We start from the raw sequence: 21,345 nt of genomic DNA, 5'->3' as shown, positions 1-21,345 counted from the left end.
TCAGAATTTCGAATTTCGTAGAAGGGGGCCGTAACTCTGGGAAAACTGGTTTTTCGTTTCAGCGAGTCGGGTTTTTATGAATGAAAAACACACCACTATCAAGCCAAGGCACCCTGGCGCCCCTGTTGTTGCTGGAAAAAAAAAAAATAAAAATAAAAATATACACTATAGAGTGCAGAGTTGAACCCCTGTGGCTTGTGTATGGTGGTGGTTTCGCGCCCCTTTGTGTCACTACAGCTGTCTTGCTTGCACTCGATAGATAATGCTACCTAGTGGTGAAAGATATCTTTGGGATCTCGTTCTCTCTCTGCTTTGGATAGCAGCGACGCAGCTGAATTGCCGCTGCTGCTGCTGCTGCGACTGTGGCTGCTGCTGCTGCTGCTGCTGCCAACAACTGGCAGCAACTGGGGGCAAGCTTTTTGTTCGCCCGAAACAGTTGCAAGCCTTTGAACGATCAGCGACGACGGCGTTACTTTTGGCGCGGATAGCAGCAGCGACACTTTTTTTTGCGTTGGCCCTCGCAGGCGCCTCCTGTCCACAAAACCAACCAACGAACCAACAAGCAAACAAAACCAACAAACAAATAAATAAACAAACAAACAAACATCCAAAACAAGCAAAACAAACAAATAAGAAAAGCAAAGAAAAGCCCTTCTTCTAAACAAACAAAAGTCAAATGTTTGCAGTGATCTGCGATATTTTTGGTTCGAAATTTTATTAATTTTTTTAATCGCCTAAGTTTTATAGTCATTTCTATTATTAATTCTAACTATATATTTTTTTTGTATAAAAATCAAACCAAAGCAACAAAAAAGAAAACAGTGACATTAGCTAATCCACATAATAAACAAAAATAAAAATAAAAGTAAACATCAACCGACGGAAAAGCCAAAAAAAAAAAAGTGAACAAAAAAGTGCAACACCGACGGACAAAAAACATAAAAGATACATTTCAAGATACAATTGTAGCTAAGAGATACAGTTATATAGCTAACGGTTTATTATACAAGTCTGATATATATATATAATCCATGATTTTTGGGCTAATCCCTTTTTGTTGCCTATTTTAATTATTTTTTTTCATTGTGCCTGTGTGTGTGCCTGTGTGCCTGCCACTCCATGTCCCCCCTCTCTTTGTCTCCTCCTGTCCTTCAAGCAGTGTGTCCTTCAACACCGGTGTCCTGCAACAACAACAAAAACAACACAAGTAGCAGCAGCAACAACAACAATAGTCAACAAAAACCTAAGCAACAACAACAACAGCAACTATTCCAATTGTGAATAAAAAAAAAGAAAAAAAAAAACACACAAAAGCCACAAAAGAAAGTACAAATCAAAAGACAGCATCATTGTGCGACTGAAATTGACAGTATCTACTGCAAATAATACTGCCACGGGTGCAGCAGTAGCATCCGAAGCCGAAGCCGAAGCAGCAGCAGCAACTATACTACCATCAATAGAAACAACAACAAATATGCTAACGGACATGACTCCGACGGCCGGACAGCTGTACGGCTCTCAGATTCCGGCCATGGGCATGAACATCACAAATATTGCCACACACTTGCAGAAGCCACAAGTTAATCCGGTAAGTTGTCCTCCAAAGAGATACTATATCTCAAAGATAGAACATCTGATGATAAAGCGAAAAAAAGGGTGATCTGAAGGGGTTTATAGTTTATAAGGTTAGGAAATATACTCTGTAAAGAGTTACTTTGGTATCTTTAGAGAAACTTACTTACTGGAATTACTCTCCTATATAACTATAGGTGCTATGGTCTTCATGGGTCATAGGATAATAGGTCTTCTCAAAAATGTATTTAAAGAATTAATATTCTAATTCCACATAATTTTGGAACAACTGGTTCTATAGGGTGATTATGATCTCAATATTATATATAGGACTTCATCTGTTAGGAACTATAGTAGTTTAGAGTAAGATCTCAAGACCCTCTCGAGAAAAATTGTACATCATAAACAGGAAAGTAGTAACCTATATTTCTTAGGGTACTAGAGGTACTGGAAGTATAACAATGAGGCATTTAGATAGGAATCGGATAGGAATAGGATAGATAGGAATAATAGGAAAGAATATAGTATCTCTAGGACACTCTCTAGTCTCAAGTCTCCTATATGGTATGGTATATTATTATATCAGAATACTTACATACCATATAGATTATATTAAAATCGCAACAATATAAACGAATGTATTTTTCACAAAGGGCCACTCAATTATAATGGTTCTTGTTTAGGAAATGGCTTAAATTTTAGTTCAAAATTTTACCAAATATACTAAGCCTTTCAATTTTTTACTTGAAAGTTATATTGTATAAACTATTATGTATATACTTTTAAGTGCTTCTTTAAGTACTAGTTTATCACAAGAACTAAAAATAAAAACCAAAAACTTTTTTCTAAAATATCTATACAATAGATATTTGATATTTATATATCTATATCTACAAACCCAGAGCTTTTTTTCCATCGAAACTATGTGATTAGTTTTCTAGAAACTATTTAAATGAATAAAAAATTTTACCTTACAAATAATATTATAGTTAGAGCCTTTATAGTAGCAGATATACGAACAACTTTAAAAATTTTTCACATACATGCTCTGAAGAAACAAGATCTATAAAGAATCTTATTAGAAACAAATTTTCATGGTTTTATTTCTAGGTTTTTTTTTTAAAAAGAACACTCCCAAATTTTATTTTGTTTCAAGATTATTTTCCTTAACAATGATCTAATAGTATTACCTCACTTTGGGGCTAGGCTTTTTGTTTCATAAATAATATTCCTAGATGATAGATTTCTAGAAAGATGATCTCAACAACTAAAAACTTGAGCTTCAACTTTAAATGAAAAAATCTTTTAAAAGAACACATAAGTAACTTAAAAGTATCAAGATTCAAACCCTCTACCTTTCAAAAAATCTAATAAAAAAGTATTTAAATTTTAAAAGAATTATAAAGAAAACTATCCACTAAATGAAGAACCCAACCAATAGTCTCAAAATCCAACCACTTGAGAGGCCTGGTATGTAAAAATACTTCCCCTATAAGATACTTCTCAACATATGGTTTTAAAAACTCTGGAATAAATTATGATGAATATACAAATCATTTGTTAACAAAAACCTGTCAACGAAAAAAGTATCCCACAGATACTGGGGGAGTCGGTTACTTATCGGTTAGGTATTTGTCTTTTTTTTTTTGTTTGGTTTTTGTTCATTTGTGCAGAGTATCTGACAAATCAACCACTTACACGGCATTAGCATTGACAATAAATGGCAATAAACAAACAATGACAACAACAATCGAGAGCGCCGCTAGACGCCGCGAATCCGACGGATACACGAATACATTCGCATGGATTCGCATCCCAGGGATACCAGCCAAGGCAGCAGTAGCGCCGCACCGCACACACCTTTTGTCAGTCGCTCAGCTGGAATTCTTTTGTCTAATGATTGAGAGTATCTTTTTGGGCTGGCGCGGAGGTAGCGAGATACATAGATACTGGCAAATCGATTGGATGCGGCTCGTTCAGTGTACAAACGAATTTCACGGCTACACGGCTTAACAGATACGCAGGCCGCAGCTACATACATACATAGATATTGGCCCTTTTTTTCTTGATTTTTTTTTTGGGAAATGAAATCAATTATCCAGGCTCACTTGAGGTGTGAAACTAACGATGGAATCATTCCTGCCATTATTATTATTAATACTCTTTTTTTTCGCTATTTTTTTTTGGCACAACTCCTTGACACAATGACGGAAGCAGACACTTAAAAAATAGTCTAATATATATAATATATAATGATGATCTTCTGGCCCCGTTCGGCTAGCCTTTTGATCTTCTTCCGATCCGAAAACTAAGACAGATTTCCGCTAATGATGATTTCGCCTGCTTCAGGGCACTTTGCTCTCGATTCCGATACAAATTCCATAATTTTTTTTCTTCCAAGTTGATTATGCAAAACTATAGCGTTACGACATATTAAAATACCAGGTGTTAATCTTTTGAAATTGCCGAAAATATCGGTTTTCTTTTTTTGAAGAGAAAGAGAAGTAGAGATATGGATGGCTTAGATTGAAGAAATAGTTATATTATTTTGGTTCTTACTTCTTATGATGCTTTGCTTATAAGAAAGATATCTGTTGTACCTCCTTAATAGAGTTCTAAACTTGAACCAGTTCTATAAGATGATATTTTAACCTAAAATCTAAAACTTGTTCATTAAAAGTAAAGTTTATTAAATATATTATAGTTTTATATAAGATAATATTTTTTGGTTTAGGTTTAATGAGGTTTTATAGAAAAATTGACAGATCTACATAGATGTTAAAGATCTCTTAAAATATTCCTCACAAAAATAGGAAAAATAATAGCGAAAATAAAGCCTTTATGATTCTCATAGCTTCTTTTGAAACATATAAAACCATATTCTACATTATCTTTTCCCTAAAAGAGGATCTCTTTTCTCAAAGTGTAGCTACTTTTTCTTAATTTGCAATTTCCTAGTTAGCCGAGAGTTGCTCGTTGCATGATGGCGCATTTAATAGAGTCAGCAATGCCAAATAGGCGCAATCTGCAGCACCTTTCCCTTGAAGACCCTGGTACCCTGTAGCACCCAAAATCCCCAGCCACCCCGTCCCCCTTCTCTCTTAGCCGGCAAAATGCAGACGCCACGCAATATGCGTGTGTGTGACCATAAAAAATGTTCTTCAAACCGCAACGAAAAAAGCAAAAAAAAAAAAAAAACAAAAACGACCAGAAAACTGGTCAGTCTTGAGGGGCTTCAGTGGCCCATCTGCATATCGTTGGTGGAGCCCAGAGAGAGGCACTGAGAAACGTTTATTAAAATTAATACCACATCAATCATTTAACAAACGCGCCTGTCGGCCAAGTTCAAAGCCACAGACTGTCGACTACAAACTATGGGGCTATGAGGCATCATAGTTCAGTTCTCTCTCTATAGCTATGGTATATTATATAGACAAGGTATCGTATCGGGGGGGGGGCCCTGCTTAAGAAAGTTACACATGCGCATTGGTTTTAATTAAAAGCGTTTAAAACGAAAAAAAAAAAACAAGAAACAAAACAAGAAACACGAAAAGAACAGAAGAAAGATGATAAATTGCCCAGAAAACGATTCAAAATTAACATTTTTTAAATAAAAAAATCCAAACAGATCACAGAAAAAAAGCTCCAAGGGGGACTTGGAGGGGGGATTTATACATACAAAGATAGGTAGTATATTGAAAGTCGCTGTTAAATTATTGAAAATCATGCAACGATCTTCGAGACGTTTTTCCCATGAACATTCAGAGCCCGATTCCAGGCCTCATTTGTTCACTGTGTCGGCTGCTGCTGGGCTGCTTGCTACTTCCACAGACCTCGTCGGCATAATCAGCATAACAAAAGGAATTAAGCAATAAAATATTAATGAAAATACACTTCTCTGCTCTCACAAAAGCGGCAGAAGATCGCCGCGTCATTGACTAATTTGTTTTATAATTTTTTTTTTTCTTCCCATTTTTACTTTTTTTTTTTTTGCCGCTGGAGAGGCGCCACAGATCTGGCCGGCGGGAGTCGCCAGCGGTAGCCGTGACAGGCGGCGGTCCCTAGGCAAAGTACACTTTAAGAAATATTATTGGATTTTGAATAATTTTCAAAATCTACGAATCTTGTTTAAAAAGAAGATTTTAGACTTGAGTTTTGGTTTTTGTTTGAAAGAGATTGTTTATATGCTTGTCCGCGTGTCCGTTCGTCCGCGAATTTTGGTTTTTAAGAAGCACCTTTAGATGCTTAGTCTAAGAATTTTTAGTACCATAGCCTCCTGTAAAGAATTCTTTTAAAATCTTGTGGAAAAGTAGGTTTAAGGCCTTAGTTTTGTTTGAAATTTTAAAAAAGTTTAAGGAGGCTTGTCCGCATATCCGTTTGTCTGCGAATTCTAAGAAATAATAGTCTATTAAATTACCCAAAAATATTCTGAATATTCTGAAATTTTCCTTCCAAAAACCCTTTCTGGCAGTGCTCTCTTTACCATCAGTTCCCTCGACTGCTCGACATATTTACTTAATATGATTTGGCTTAATGAATGCCCCTTTGGCTGTGGTCTCTGCCCCTTTTTTTTGGTAGTACCCTATAGCCATCTCTATATATACCCCATGCCCTATGTATATGTATATTCTCTCCCCCTGGTTTCTAGTCGGCTGAGCATTTTTCACCTTTGACAAAGGCAGAGTCCAATGCAATTAACTTGCGTCATTTGGAAAATTAGTTGGCATGATGCTGCAAAAATTTCCAGAAAAAAAAAGTAACAGAGTCCAGGGAAAAAGTGTGAAAGAGAGAGATAGACAAAAAGAGAAAGAGAAAAGGAGAACCCGGCACAAGGTCGCTTTACCTTCAAAAGTGCCGCCCGAAAAAGCCTTTTTAAAAATTGAGGTTTTTCCTTTTTTTCAATTACAAAAAAAAAAAAAAGACCACGCACCAAAAATTCACTGACTTGCAGGTTTTTATTTTGTGGAGCGAACACGTTGCGTATACGCAATAATATTCTGGGGGCTAAGACTTGAAAATTTGCATGCCCATATGCCGCAGAAAACCCTGACCAGGTTTTTTTTAAAAGAGAGGTGACAAATAATTCAACAAAAATGTAGACTAAAGTCAAGAGTCTAGGTTGAGTGATTTATTTGGTATTTTTAAAAGAAAAATTTAAAAAAAATGGGAGCTAGTTTTATTTAAAATATGTTTTGATATTGAAAAGTGGGTTTTAAAAGATTTGAAATTTAAAAAAAAAGTTAGTTTTGGCTTTTTTCCATAGATGCGATTGTAAAATTTATTGTTCGATTGGTATTCCTTAAAAAATGTATTCGAAACCCCATGTTTTATATTTTATAGATTATATATCTTAAATCCCATTAAAAATCTAAAAATTCTAGTAAAGTTCTTTAAATAAAGACCTACAAAAATTCCTTTATAACCCTTTAAAATGTAATTAAATTTTAAATTAAAATATAACCCTTGAAGCCAGAATTTGCACTTTCATAATTGAGATTACAACACGAGTTAACAGCAATTTGAAGTACCGCTTCTCCATAATAAACAATTTAAATGCCAATATGCAAATGGTAGCTCTCTTGTTGTTTAAAAAATGCTAATACTAATTGAATATATATATATATATTTATAAATATATATATATTTATTAGCATATATACATATCAGGTATCAAGCAAGAGCAAACTACACATTGTGGCCTTTAATGAATATGAATGTGAATATAAAATTTGAATGGACATGAGCCGAGTGATTGACTGAACGACTAAACTGACTAACTGACTAAACTGACTGACTGACTGGCTGACAGTATGACTGACTACCGGTACCAAGTGCATATTAGATGGAAGGCAATTACCTGCAACAGCAATAGCAACACTCAGCCACTGCTGCAACTGCAGCAACACTAGCTCAGGCAACGGCAGCAATCACTCACTTTTCCAGAGTGGTCTGAATGCGCTTCTAATGAGCCAAGAGGTGGAAACTTTACACCTAAAAACCGCCCATCCCCCCCCGCTCTCGGGGCAGACCTCTTCTCTCCTTTTAATACCTGGTGGGTGTGGGTATTACAATTTAACCAGCGGCGAGTCCCCTCTTTTCGACATCGCCCTTTGATGTTCTATTATTCACGACTAATTTCCACTGACATCGAGTACGCTGCAGGTGACAACCGCTGACAATTGCTATTAAAGGCTGCCATTCAGGAGGGGGGGAGTGAAAAGCCAGCAGAAGGGAGAGCTATTTCCTCAGTTCTCATTAATAATTGTTAACCTGGGGAAATCATGTAAAATTAACTCGCACAATTAAGATATGTAGCTATTCAGCTAGAATGGTGGCTAGAAAGGCTAAAGGTTATACGAGGGGACTATAAAAAAAAACACATTTTATTTAATCAAGAGTTTTAGGAAATTATTTAAGAAATAGTTGGGTTATTTAAAAATAATATTGAAAATTTTTAAATTTTTTTTTCAAAGATATGAACACAAAATATACAAATGTTTTCTATGGTATAAGAGCCTATTGACATTGTTTACCTTTCTAGTGTTGGAAAATGGCTTATTTTTGAATTTTGAAAACTAATTATACAACAACCCTTTTTTTTTTAATATTTTCGAATGCTTAAATATTTTATAGATTTTTGTAGAGGTTTTTGAAAGGTTTACTAAAAAATTGACAGAAGGAATATGTTTTCATTGTAAGAGCTTAGATCTTACTGAAAGTTTTATGTTTCTATACTTTTTAGTGTTAAAAAGTAGCACATTTTTTAAACTAAAAAAATTGTTTCAAAGAAACTCTTTTGGAAATAGGAAAATAATGAGAAAGAACTTTAGATTATGGTTTAAAAAACACTGTTTTGAAAATAAAAAGTAGTTTAAATATGCTCTTTTTTAAAACAAATTATTTGAAAAATTCTACAAATAATATACATTTCTATACCTTTCCAAACAAACTACAAGAATTTTTTGGGCTTAATATATAATTTAAAAAACCATCAATTTATATTTAAGACCAATTCTTTATATTCCTATCTTACCCCAAAAAAACCATCTAAATTTTTTATTTAGCACATTAGACCTACTTTTTAGCTGTAAGATCCAATGGCTAATAGCCAGGCAATTTTCATCTGCTTTTGGCCAAGTGCAAAATGGTGAAGAAAAAAAAAAAACCCGATTGCACAAGCATATAGTATAGTATACTGCCAATAACTTGTTATAAATTTTGTTGACACGAAGTCAAAGCGTTTAAGCAGCGTTGATTTGAATGCAAGTTCATGAGTTAATCAATTTTAATGTCTCGGCATAACAACATCGATCGATCGATCGATCGACGAATCGATGGCATAGTCTCTGGCTATATTATACTATAGTATACTATAGATCCCCCTTGCCTCTAACCAACGACGGCCCGAGTCCCCCTCTCTTGAGCAATCAATCGATCCAGCAGCCTCGCCTCAAAAAACAGCTTCGAATTGTTTGATCGTGTTGTAAATTTCTGCTTATACACCAAGTATTTTCAACAACTGAGGCTGCCGAGCTCGGTCTCTGGCTCGGGACTCGAAACTGGCCTTATACGGAGCCAAGTCGCGACTCAAGACTCAAGACTATCTCAAGTCTCTCGGGCCAGACATTATTTATTTATATGTATTTTTTATAAAGCCTTGTATAACCTGATAAAAAAAAAAAGCTAAAAACAAAAAAAAAAAGAAAAACGAACAGCAGAGCGAGCTCAAGATTGGGTTACGTTTAAAAGTTTTGTGCGCTTGCAGAATGAAATGATTTATGGTCTGAATTACAGATAATTGTGATAATCATACCGAAAAGGTTCGGGCGCAGTTCACATTCGCAGATATTTCTCTCCTTATATATATATATACTCATATATATTTTGTGTGTGTGTTTTTTTTTCGGCCTGGAATCGATACAGAAATCGGGTTAAAGGAAGCGCAAGCTAAAGGCCTCACTGAGTTCAAAAACGGGGATGCGTGTCTAAAATGCATAAAAGATTTCATTTCTCAAAGCAAAAGGCCTCAGGGATATTTCGGGGTATTTTGGTTTTTTAATCAAAACTCATTTGCTTTCTTTGCGAAATATTTGTTAATAGTGTTTGGTTTTTACATTTGGATTGTTAGAAAAAAAAAAGTATATATAATACACAATCTAAGTATAGGAAATAGGTATTATAGAGTTAAAAGTTTTCTAAGAATAATTTTTTATCAAAAAAAATAAAATGCTTTTGTGCAAGAATATTTTATAAAATAGTACTATATGATACCCAGTACTCATGGAGGATTATTATAGTTTCTTATTTTCATAATAGTTATATTATGATAATAATATGATACCCGGTACTCGTAGGGTAAAAATTAACTATAACTAAGTAAATTATTAAAATAGAAAATTTTTCTTTTGAAAAATATCAGAGAATATAGCAGACTATAGGGACTATAAAGATATATAAATTATTATTATAAAGTCAATAGATTTAGACTATATTTTTAATCAGAAAAGCTAATGCTTATCTTTTTCTTATTCAAAAACTCTCATAAATGATACCCAGTACTCCTAGATTTCCCCTCATGGAGATACATTTAACCCTCCTCCCAATCCCAGAAACCTAATTATAAAGTCAAAAGTCTCATAAACCTCTACAAGCCTCTATCTAAAATCTATATCAAAGATCTAAATTTTTATTCTTCGACTGTATATCTAGAATCTCTGTTGACTTTGCTACTTTTTGTATATGTTTTTTTTTTTGTATTTTTTGGGTCGATCCTAATTCCCCCTGAGGTTGTGCCGATTCTGCATAACAAAGATTTTTGCTAATTTCTCGAGGGCCGAGAAACAAAAAGCAAACAATAATATGAGGGCCAAAGGACAAAGGACACCAAGGAGGGAAACTAAATCAGAGATAATACCGACACGCACACAAATTATAGAGAAAGAAAGGCACTACAGATTTGTCGAGAGGATTTTCACCAAAAATCCCACAAAAGAGAGCGATGCTATGCGGCGTTCTGGAAACAACAACAATGTGTGATGATGATGCTGGTGATGGTGATGATGATGACGTGTCAGTATCCATAAGATGTTCAGTTTGTTTTCGTTACGGCTATTTAGTGCTTTGGGCCTCAGTTGAGCTCAAGCGCCTCAGTTTTTGGTTTATTTGCTTAGGCGGCTTAGGTCCAGGTCCAGGTCCGGGGATTCCATAGGCATTTTTGGCTTACTTTCCATCTCCATCCCATATCCCAAAGAGTATCTCATACTATCCTAAACTGTATAGGAGTTTGCTGTGCATTTCACAACTTTTTATGTGGTCATATTTCTTGCAAGTGCTGAAGTGTGCCTGCCTGGACTGACTGACTGACATCCCACAGCTCTTTGGTTTGGTTTTTTTGGGTTGGGTTGGGTTTGGGATGGATGGGATGGGGGAAACCGTGAAGTCAGTCCGGATGGCTGGAGTGACAGGAAACGAGCGCCGGAGAGCCGTAAAATGCTTCAACTCCTCCAGCGTGTTTAATTGCCGTTAGTTTCTACACTTGCCGGGGTATATACATATATCTCAGCAAGTGTCATACTTGGTTCCAGCCCGACAAACCCCCAAAGAGTCAGCTGATTTTCCGCTTTCGCCAGATTTATGCGGTAGGCCTTTTGATTTACGAGAAGTCTTTCGTATACTTTGTGGCTGGTGATTGATTTAAATCGGGATTTTTGTCTAGTTTTGGTTGGGTGGTAAGATGTTGTCCGTTTGTCCGCTGAAGAGAGGATCGTTTAGATAGTATCTTATTCTAGTCGGTACTCATGGAATAAAGAATAGTTTATGGAAGGATTTATACAAAAAGTAAATAAAAGTACTGCCCTTTTAATACTTGATATGGTTAGAGAGATCATTGAAAATCTATAGGAAATATCTCTTAAGAGAGGTTCATTTAGAGAGTATATGATACCTGGTACTCATGGAAGATGTCTTAGTCAATACTTAGTCAGAATACTTTAAAGAAAGCATTTAAGAAGCATACACCTTGCCCGAGTGTCCACATAAGAAAGAAACCTTAAGTCTTAAGATTTTGTGAACATTTTTAAAAAAAGTAAATAAAATCATTTAAGACGAATATATCTAATACCTAACCCTCCTAGAATATGTAAAACATCTAGTAACACTTAAATTTAAGAAAAACATACTCTCTCTCCTTTAATCAAGCTCTTATTTAGAATCTCACAAGCCAAAAACACTAAAACAGGAAACATTTGATGCTCCAACATCGCCACCTCGTCACTCCCCAACCTCAACGATATGATGTTTTGTGATCTTTGCATTGGAACGTCTGTCATCTAAAGGAAATCTCAGCCACTTCACTCTTGCACTCCACCCAACTAGCGGCTGTAAATATTGTGTTAAACATTAAATGAAGTCGTTAAAATCATTTAATGATGCACTCGTTAGTCAGTCGCGTTGACAAGCCGCAAGACCCCTGTCCTCATACCGGCACCCACTAGTATTTCGATATACATTATATTTTCTTCGGTTGCTTGGCACTCTGTCGCGTCAAAGTCAACGGGCATGACTATCCGAAGGAAGGGAAGGGCCACCAGTCCCACCAGCCCCACCCGTCCAACGTCGGCTGTTTTTAAAAGGAATTGAAAGGATGTTTGATGGCATGCTAAATTGACAAATGCATGCAAAACACTTTTCGGCTGCCGCATTTGCGCATCTCGCCTCATTATTCATGTGGCTAGTAAAGAGCCATCATGCGATGATGTGCCTCCACTGCCTCAGTGGCAGTGGCAAGTGTTTGGTGTTGCGTGTAAGTTGCCATGCAATTGCATTCGTAGCTCATCCCCCGCTAAGAGTTTAATTATTAAAGAGCTTTTAAGGATGTTTTTTTTACAAGTGTGCCTAGCTTTATTTCAAAGTCAATTGCTTATGGCATTATAGTCATAAGGTCAAATACTGCAACAGCAACAGGAATTGCAGCTGCAACAAAAGCATCAACAATGCTGCAAGCGATTCGTGCTTAAAAGCGCGACACACTTGTATATATTTATAAATATATATACATACCATACTTGTATATATAGATATGTATATTTCATATTCCGACATTGTTGCTGTTGTCAGGCTGCTCGCCGCCAGCAACATGAGTTGCTGTTGCTGCCTGCTTAAGATGTATCTGCTGTGATTACCACCAAGCGAGCGTGTACTTAAGCATTTTATATGCTTTTTTATGCCATCTTGTCCTTGTGTTGCAAGTTGCCAGCAGTTTCCAACTGCTGCTTGCCAGAAGTTGCAAGTTGAAAGCCTCTCCACGAGTCGACTCCGAAATTGGGTTTATAACTTTTGCGTCGAGGCGCGCGTTGAAATGGCGTTGATGATGTTCATGTTTCATGTTTGTGGCTTGATGAAGCGCAACGATTATCCCCAGCAACACAGCAACAGCAACTCAAGCAACTCAAGCAACAACAACAACAACAACAACATGCAACACGGGCAGTAAAAATATGCCACAAATTGATTGATTTGCCACGGCACGAAGCTGAGAGCCAAAAAGACGTTGCAAACTCGTTTCAGTTTCAATTTCATTTTTTAAAGGCATTTTTCCTCATCTTCCTGACTCCCCAGTTCTTTGCCCCTTTCCTCCTGCCGCCTGCATGCAACTGCCACGCCCCCATTTTGCCAAAACGAAAAGTGGGCGTTGTTGTTGCTGGCTGGCGTGCCGTGCCAAATACTATCTAAAAATCTAGAAAAAAAAAACTAGAAAAATAGATGCCATGGCGACAAAATATGCAAAGACTCAAATGCAATTGAAACGCAACGAAAAAATTGTGCAACGCCCACTTGCAACAACAAATGCCACAAACCAAAAGAACGGGGCAAGCCCCCAGAAAAGACTTTGATTTTATTTTCATTGCGGAACTGCCACACAACAATTTCCCAATTGAAATGTGTACGCGAAAATTGTTGCTGCCGCGTTGCTGCAGTTGTTGCAGTTGCAGTTGCCGCCTTGCTGCAGTTGTTGCAGTTGCCGCAGTTGCTGTTGCTGTGTCCCCGCTTGACAAATAAGTTGCATGCAAATAGCAACAGAAAAATCAGAAGCAGAAGCAGTAACAGCAACAGCAGCAACAGAAATTGCCACTGCAAGACCAATTTGTATGCAATGAATTAAATTCCAGTGCAGCGGAGCTCTCTCAATGGCAACAAGGCAACAAAGTTTCCTCCATTGATGAAAATCACCAGGCTCACCTTTGACCGTTTGGGTTGTTTGTCAAGTGGCCTGACAGGCCAACAGCAACAGCAGCAGCAGCAGCAACATCACATCACTGGAGCAACTAGCAGCCAGCAAGAAACAATCCAAAAAACGAAAAAGGAACTGTGGTCTACTAAACTTTTAATTTATTTTCAAAATTAGGGAATTTTAAAAATACATATGGGTTCTAAGAAAACCTTAAATTTCTTAAAAGAAAAGCAAAGCTTAAAATAAGATCTAGCATTTGGTCCTTTGAGACACTTGATCCATCGAGGCACTTGGTTTTTAAGCTTAAGATCTAGCTTTTGGTCCTTCGACACACTTGATCCTTCGAGGCACTTGATCTTTTAAGCTTGGATTAGTTACATAAGATACAAATAGACTCTAGGAATACCATAAATTTCTTTAAAGAAAAACTTGACATAAGATAAGGTCCAAGCTTTTGGTCCTTCGAGACACTTGATCCCTCCAGCCGCATTCTTTTTCGAGCTTCTCCTACAGTACTTCTCTATTAAAACCTTTGTCATTCTTTCCTAGACACTCATTAGCTAATTCTTAACTATAAAACACTTTAAATCACCTCGAAACCACTGTGCCCATCATCATGTTGACTTGACAAATTTGTTTGGAGGCAGTTGCTTGTCCAACAAATGCAATTAGTTAAATGAATTTTGGAGCCGCAGTCTCGTTCGTCGTCTCGCAAGCGTTTATCAACATCAAAATTGAAAACTCAAAAAAGCAGGCAGTTAGTAGTCGGCGGCTGTTGGACCGAAAAAAAGGCTCCAAGGCACCCAAAAGATCCATACAGTTTTTCCCACATTCGTCAGATTCAGCGAGCAAGTGAGAGAGAAGAGACCCCGCAGAAAGAGACTGTGAAAATGGTTTTCCTTTTTTTCGGTTTTTTGGTCGGTGGGGGAAAGCTGAAAACCTCAAACCTGAAGATTTGAGAGCTGAGAAAATAGCCCTGAGGGCCAGCAAAGTCAAACGCCAGACTTTGGGGCTGTCTGTCTGTGAAATTGTGGGTAATTTTCGGGGTTACCTTCGCCCGGTTACATTAGCGTGTGTGCAGGTTGTAATTTTCTACTTTGCGCCTGAAATACGAGAACCCAAAAAAAAAAAAATAAACGGAGAGAGGTGGGGATGCAGTTTAAAAGAAAATCTATGGATATCTAGGGAAAAACCTGAAAGACCTTTTTGAAAGACCGATCATGCTTGGTAACTTGTTAACTTTTCATTAAACAACAAACAAAAAGTGGTATATAGAGACCATTTAAAATTATATCTATGGGATACACTCTATTGTAGTGTCACTTTTTTAATGGCATAACAAGATCGTTGCGATCAAATCGGTTCGCTTTTTTGTGTGTGTGTCGGTATTTTGGTGTTTGTTGCGTTTTGTTAATTAGCCATTTAAATGGCCAATAAAACAAGGCAAACAGCCACACAATGGCAATGGTTATTAGCCGGAATCCGATTCCGATTCCAAATCGGAGTCACAACAACACACGGCCTTTTTGATTTATTGAGTCATTAAATAATAATCATAATTTTCTTGTTTAGCCGCCGCAAACGAGCTTCTATAAAAATCCATAAAACACACGACGAGTTGGTGATAATTTTTTATCCAACAAAAAATTTTATTTAAATAAGTTTTGTGAAAAATTTGATTGATTATGTGAATGATTGGAATTCTCTTGCGTTTTTTAATTCTACACAGTGGGAAAAGAACGCACTTTAACGCCTTTTTCTGCTCCCAGAACATAGGCCATTTGTCAAGAGACCTGGTCACATCTTCGGGACAAGATTATATAATTAAAACGTATAAAGACACCAAACGCTAGAATGAAACTAGCCACTAGTCGGAGTCTAATCATTAATCATAGTCAGCCCAAAGGGGTCTTGGGTTCGGATTCGGCTAAGCCACAGTGTCAACTCGCGAAGAGAAACAGAAATAAAATAAAAATGGGTGGGGGACTAAAAAGAAAACAACGACAACGAATAAAGAAATCAATAAGTCAAATTGCCAGCTCTTCTTCTTGGGGCCCCGCTTCGATGGGCATCTTCATTATTTATTATTAAACGGATTGGTGCAACCTTAACTGCCAAAGCAATTGGCTACCGGTCTTCTTCCAGCCATCTTTCTTGCCTTTTTTTTTTTTTGTATTTTTCTCGCTTTTGCTGCACAGATCCGGATGAGCCACATTTGCAACTGGCCGGCGACTACCATTCGAAATGAATATGCAAAACAGCCACAAACATAAATAAATATCCACACAGACAGACCCAGAGCCACAGCTACGGTCAGCAACGAAAAAAAAAAAATAAGAAATAAATACCGGCAGCATTTTGGAGCTTCGAACCAGACAGCTGGACAAGCCCTCTTCACAGCGGGACAGCAGTTCCAGCTCGATCTCCAACTCCAGGTTGCAGGCTCCACACAGGCCTCCAGGTCCGGATACACACCACTAGCCGCAGGGGGTGGAGGTAGGGGGCATGGGGAGAGAGACCATGGGGATCAGAAGCCCAGGGGCGGTTTCGGGAGGACAGAGTCCAAGTCAAAACCCCAAAACCCATATGCGCTCTTATTTAGCTAATTTAAATGAGCTGCAAACAAGCAAAAAGAGATCGAAATAGGAAGCCAAAAGTAACGATTTCTAAATGCTCTAAAAAGGGGTATAAGTGATAGTTGCTTTCGTCACTGAAATATTATAAAAAAAAGAAGTAAAACAAAATACTTATATTAAAGACAAAAAAAGGTGGGTTTTTGAAGCTTAGCAATAATTTTAAGAATGCTAGGATTATTTAAGAAAGAATAGTTTAATTTTCTTGTAAGAAATCTTGATAATTGGTGACGAAAGTAGGTCCCTTTATGAAACATTAGTAACCAATAACTCTTCCCCAATTGTGTAGGGGGGCGTTGAGTCCGCAAAAAGATTCCAGGATGGGGGTTGAAAAATCAGAAGTCGGGGGCGTCTTCAGTTGAGTATAAAAACGCGTTCAGCTTTATTGGCTGCGTACATCGAATTAATCTTAAAAACTAGTACAAAAAAGAGATCGAAGACAACCAACGAGCGAGAAGAGAGGGCACAGAGGGGCGAGTGTGGACGCGCTCTTTAGCGCGGGTGCGCTCTTTAGCGCGGATGCGCTCTTCAGGTGAGCGGCACAACGGGCCCTCACCTAAACATTCTCCCCCCCCTTGCAATCGCTCGGGTTGCAACAGATCCCTCGTCGCTAGCTATGCGTCACTGCAGCTAGAGGGCGTACACGGGTCGATGGAGGTCCCCGTGTCGAAAATCCGGGTCCCGATGTTGACGTTGTTCCGTCTCAGCAGCGACGATAGGGTGGGCGCAGCGAGCGCGTCCTGCGGGGGCCCTCGAGGAGAGGCGGAAAGTTGCCTAGGCGCGGATGACGCGGGCGGAAGAGCGGTGGACGGCACCCGATGAGTGGCGGACGAAAGCAGTGGAGCGCTTGATGGCTGCCGGCCAGTGGCGGAAGAATGCCGAGGAGTTATCGAAGAGTGCCTGGAAGTCGGCGGCCGTGGATCGGTTTGGAAATGCCGGAAAATGGCGGACGCAGGGCGAGAAGCACCCGAACCGCGCCGGGAGTTGGCGGATGACGGCCGACGAGAGAGCGAGACACCAGGTGTACTGTCTCCCTTGGGCGGTGACCGGTGCTCCTTGGTCCCGGGGTGCAGCAGCGTGTGGTGATCCTGACCACACGTCTTACAGCCGTCCCCACGCCGACAGGATCCGTCGGAGTGCTCGTGGGCCAGGCAGCTCGAGCAATAGCGGTTCACGAGAACCACTCGGAGCCGCTCCTCGGCACTAAGGCGTAGGAAGCGCCGACACTTCTTCAACGGATGACTCCCATTGCAGACTCGGCATCGGTAGGATAGTGTACCTCGAGTACATCTGCTTTCCAGTGACGGGGCGTTGCGTGGGCGTGGCGACATCGTGCTGAATATGACCTTGGAATCTAGAATTAGACCCGGATCAGTCGGATCATCAGCTGATTGCCACCGTGCAGCGTGATGCGATGTGTAAATCGGAGAAGGAGTCGTAACAGAATTATGCTCGCATCCGGAATCGGAACCCTGAACCAGTGAGTCACCGAGGCTGCGGGCAACTCGTGCGGAAAAAACAGACACGCTGCGGGGGTTGGCTGGAGATAATGGGCCTGTCAGCACCCATCCGAAAATGGTCTCCTGACCGAGAAGCGACCCGCAGATATTAGCCTTGGAATTACCGAGGAGAATGGACGGAAGAATGTCAGCTCCTAATAACACATCGACTTGGGAGCTCTCAAAGAAGTTGGGGTCCGCCAGGGTAATATTGGGCAGCCCCTTGAGACGATCTCGCGAAATCGGATATGATGGCAGATTTCCTGCCAACTGCGGAAGAACGTAAGCCGCAGTCTCTAATTGTAGCCCGGGTCTAGACGGCGACCGAATGGAGAAGTGGCACAATTTTGTAGACTGCGCGGAAATGGTCTGATTAAGGCCGGAAACTTGGGCTTGAATCGTCTTGAAGGGAGGTTTGACGAGGTTGAACAGTCGCTCCGTTATGAACGTCGCTTCGGAGCCTGAGTCTATCAGTGCTCGTGCTTGGACGGTGCACCCCAAATGGCACACGTTGATAAGGGCCGTGCCCAGTAGGACGGCTCCTGACCCGGAAGCGAAACACACCTGCACATTCGACTGATCCTCGGAGCCGTTTGTTGACGTAGGCGGACTTGGAGCGGTAAGCTGCGTAGGCGGACTTGGAGCGGTTGCGAATGGATTGCCGCGGTGCAAGAGGGTGTGGTGTCTGCTGTGGCATGTGGAGCAGGTATGAGCGCTCGTGCAGTCTCGCTGCTGGTGCCCTCGGGCAAAACAGTTTAAACATAACTGCTTCCTCCTTATGTAATCAGAGCGCCCATTTACATCCATTTCTAGGAAACGCGGACATAAGCGAATGGGGTGGTCCTCCCTCGCACAGAGATCGCAGCTCTTTTGGCCCGGAACCACTCGAGTCTCGTATGAAGTGAGCCTCCGAGCAGGGGCAGTAGGAAGTCCCGACCTTAGCGGAAATTGCACGGAGCCACTAGGCCTGACGTCGTCGATGGCCTCCAGAGTGCGATGGCGCTCTGTCAGGAAGTTATCTAATTCCTTCCATGTTGGAATCTCGGCCTTATTATGTACGGATTGCTCCCACATGGAAAGTGTGACTTTAGGGAGCTTTGACGAAATCATAAATACCAGGAGACAGTCCCAAGCCTCAACATTTATGGCGGACATTGCTAGGGCTGTCAGACAACTCTGAATGGTGGCTTGCAGCTCCTTCAGCGCGACCCCGGACTCTTGTGAAATAGCCTGGAGGTTGAAAAGGATTTTCAACTGGCTGTTGACCAATAGCCGCCGGTTCTCAAAGCGGTCTGTGAGGCTTTGCCAAGCGACGACAAACCCCTCATGGGTAAGCGGAGCCTTAGAAACAATGGCGTGGGCGTCACCACTTGTTTTGGACAATAAGTGGAACAACTTCTCTACCGGGGTGAGCCGCGAGTTTTGGATGTAAATGGCCGTAAACAAGTCTCGGAAGGTGGGCCACCGAAGATAATCACCCGCGAAGACCTCGGTATCCACCGGAGGTAACCGGCAGCCTGTAGACGCGGGCGTGTGAACGTTGACGGAAGCCGGAGTGGTATGGGAAGCAATTCTCTCTCGAAGCTGGGCAATACACCTCGAATAGACGGAGTAGCAGTAGCTGTACTTCGATTCCAGCACTGTCGAGATGGCCGCATTGTCGTCGGACTCAGCTAGCAAATCGGAGCAGCTCTCATAGCTTTTCTCCACCTTCTCCCACAGTGCCCGAATTTGGTCCCGGTGGACTTCGCACATGTATTGGGAGCCCACTTCCGTTTCTCTGGCGGCCGGAGTATTAATGTTGGCCTCAAATTGGCTAACTCGATCTGAAGTGGCGATGAACTTCTTCAGCGCCACGTCGACCGCACTTTGAGCCATTTTTGCAACGGAACGAGTCTGCCTCTGTGAAGGACCGGAGCTCGTGTTGACGGATTCGTCACTTTTCGCCCTTGGAATGGCACTGTACGCCTTAGGCTTTAAAAGAGGCGTCCGCGGAGAAGCGGATCGAGATCTCTCCAAACGGATGGTCGGGATCGGACGTGGCTTTTGGTCGTCTCCCGTGGGCATTCTCAGACACCAATTCGGTAGCCGGTAGCCGGTAGCCGGTAGCCGGTCACTAATGTGATGAGCCCGGTGAGATCTCGGACGAAATGCGATTGCAAGGCCAAGTGGGAATTATTAGCGCCGATGTCGAGAGGAACGTCGGAAACGGCACAATTCGGATGTGGGAGAAACTTCAGGAAGCCAAAAAAAAAACCCAGATGGGCCAAGGTTTGTCGAGATTCTAGGCGGATGTTGCCAGATGCGGAGTAGGAGTAAGGTTAGGAAAAATGCCGGAGCGGAAAATGGAAAAGGACCGGAAAATTCGTGCTCGTTCGGAAAAATAATTGATGACTGTCGATATATGTATATTTCGACCAGTATGGCTCGTACGTAAATATTTAATTCCTAACTATTTTCGAATTTGCGGAGCCGGAAAGGTGGACTTGACCTTGGCTTGTATTTAACACAGAGAGAAAATAAATAATTAATTTTTGCCTAATTGTCGGATTTAATTATTTTGGAAACAGACGGGTGGAGTTGAGAATTTCAATTTTTAATCAATGGAGGTTAAGTAACCCGAAGCTGGAACGGTGGAATTGAAACCGCGGCTAGGTTCAGAAAGCCGATTGACAATTAAATTATTTAATTATAATTTTTTCCTCTTTCGATAATTAAATTTTTGACCTTAATTATTGAGTGGCCGGAAAGGGAAATTAAAAAACCCTGGCCCTTTGCTCGGACGGAAAAATACGAAATAAATAAATTTTGTAGTTATAAATATAAATAAATAAATTTATAATTAATTGATTTTTTTTTGTTTGGTTTGTTTGGTTATATATTTCCTGGAACTGGAGGCAGAAAATATTGAGAAATATATGGGCATACATGCAAGTAGGGCAAGGGCATGTGGGCATACGATGGTACAGTGGAACGTCGAGAAGTGGACTGTATGGTTAAATTTTATCGGTTATATATTTCCTGAAATCGGAGGCAGAAAATATTTGGAGATATGTGGAAATGCCTGCAGGTACGGATATAAGTAAGGGCATGTGGGCATATGTTGGCACAGTGGAGCTTTGATAAGTGGACTGTATAATTGGGGAAACAGAAAAGTTGTGTGGTGTAAAAAATGACACGGATTGAGGAAGATAAAAACAAATATTACGACAGCGGCGGACTGTTCGGTGAATTTGGAAATTCCGGAACTAATTCACACCGGTGGCCAATATTAATTATGCCTTCTTTTTGTCACCACACAATTTCACTGTTCACTTGCGAATTTTTCGCGGATTAATTGCACCAAAAAAATATGTATGTGCGTATGTATGTATGTATGTATGCGGATGCACATATGCCTCGACCGTTGGCA

General features: G+C 40.0%; 1 protein-coding gene across 4 annotated transcripts in view; it reads left to right on the top strand.

Annotated features, from left to right (window-relative positions):
• Positions 1-416: 416 nt before the first annotated feature.
• Sp1 (transcription factor Sp8) overlaps positions 417-21,345 on the top strand; it is a 39,068-nt gene continuing 18,139 nt past the window's right edge. For 2 of the 4 annotated variants that reach the window (XM_070276375.1, XM_070276372.1), the window contains exon 1: positions 417-1,588. In XM_070276375.1, coding sequence (XP_070132476.1) covers positions 1,475-1,588 — 114 coding nt within the window. In that variant the 5' untranslated portion in view covers positions 417-1,474. The remainder of the gene's footprint in view (positions 1,589-21,345) is intronic. The other 2 variants (XM_070276373.1, XM_070276374.1) reach the window with 2 other exon arrangements.

This window comes from Drosophila bipectinata, chromosome XR (genome assembly GCF_030179905.1).
Source record: "Drosophila bipectinata strain 14024-0381.07 chromosome XR, DbipHiC1v2, whole genome shotgun sequence".
NCBI lineage: Eukaryota > Metazoa > Arthropoda > Insecta > Diptera > Drosophilidae > Drosophila > Drosophila bipectinata.
Note: the sequence above shows the minus strand (reverse complement) of the source record. Positions and strands in the feature narration are given on the sequence as shown.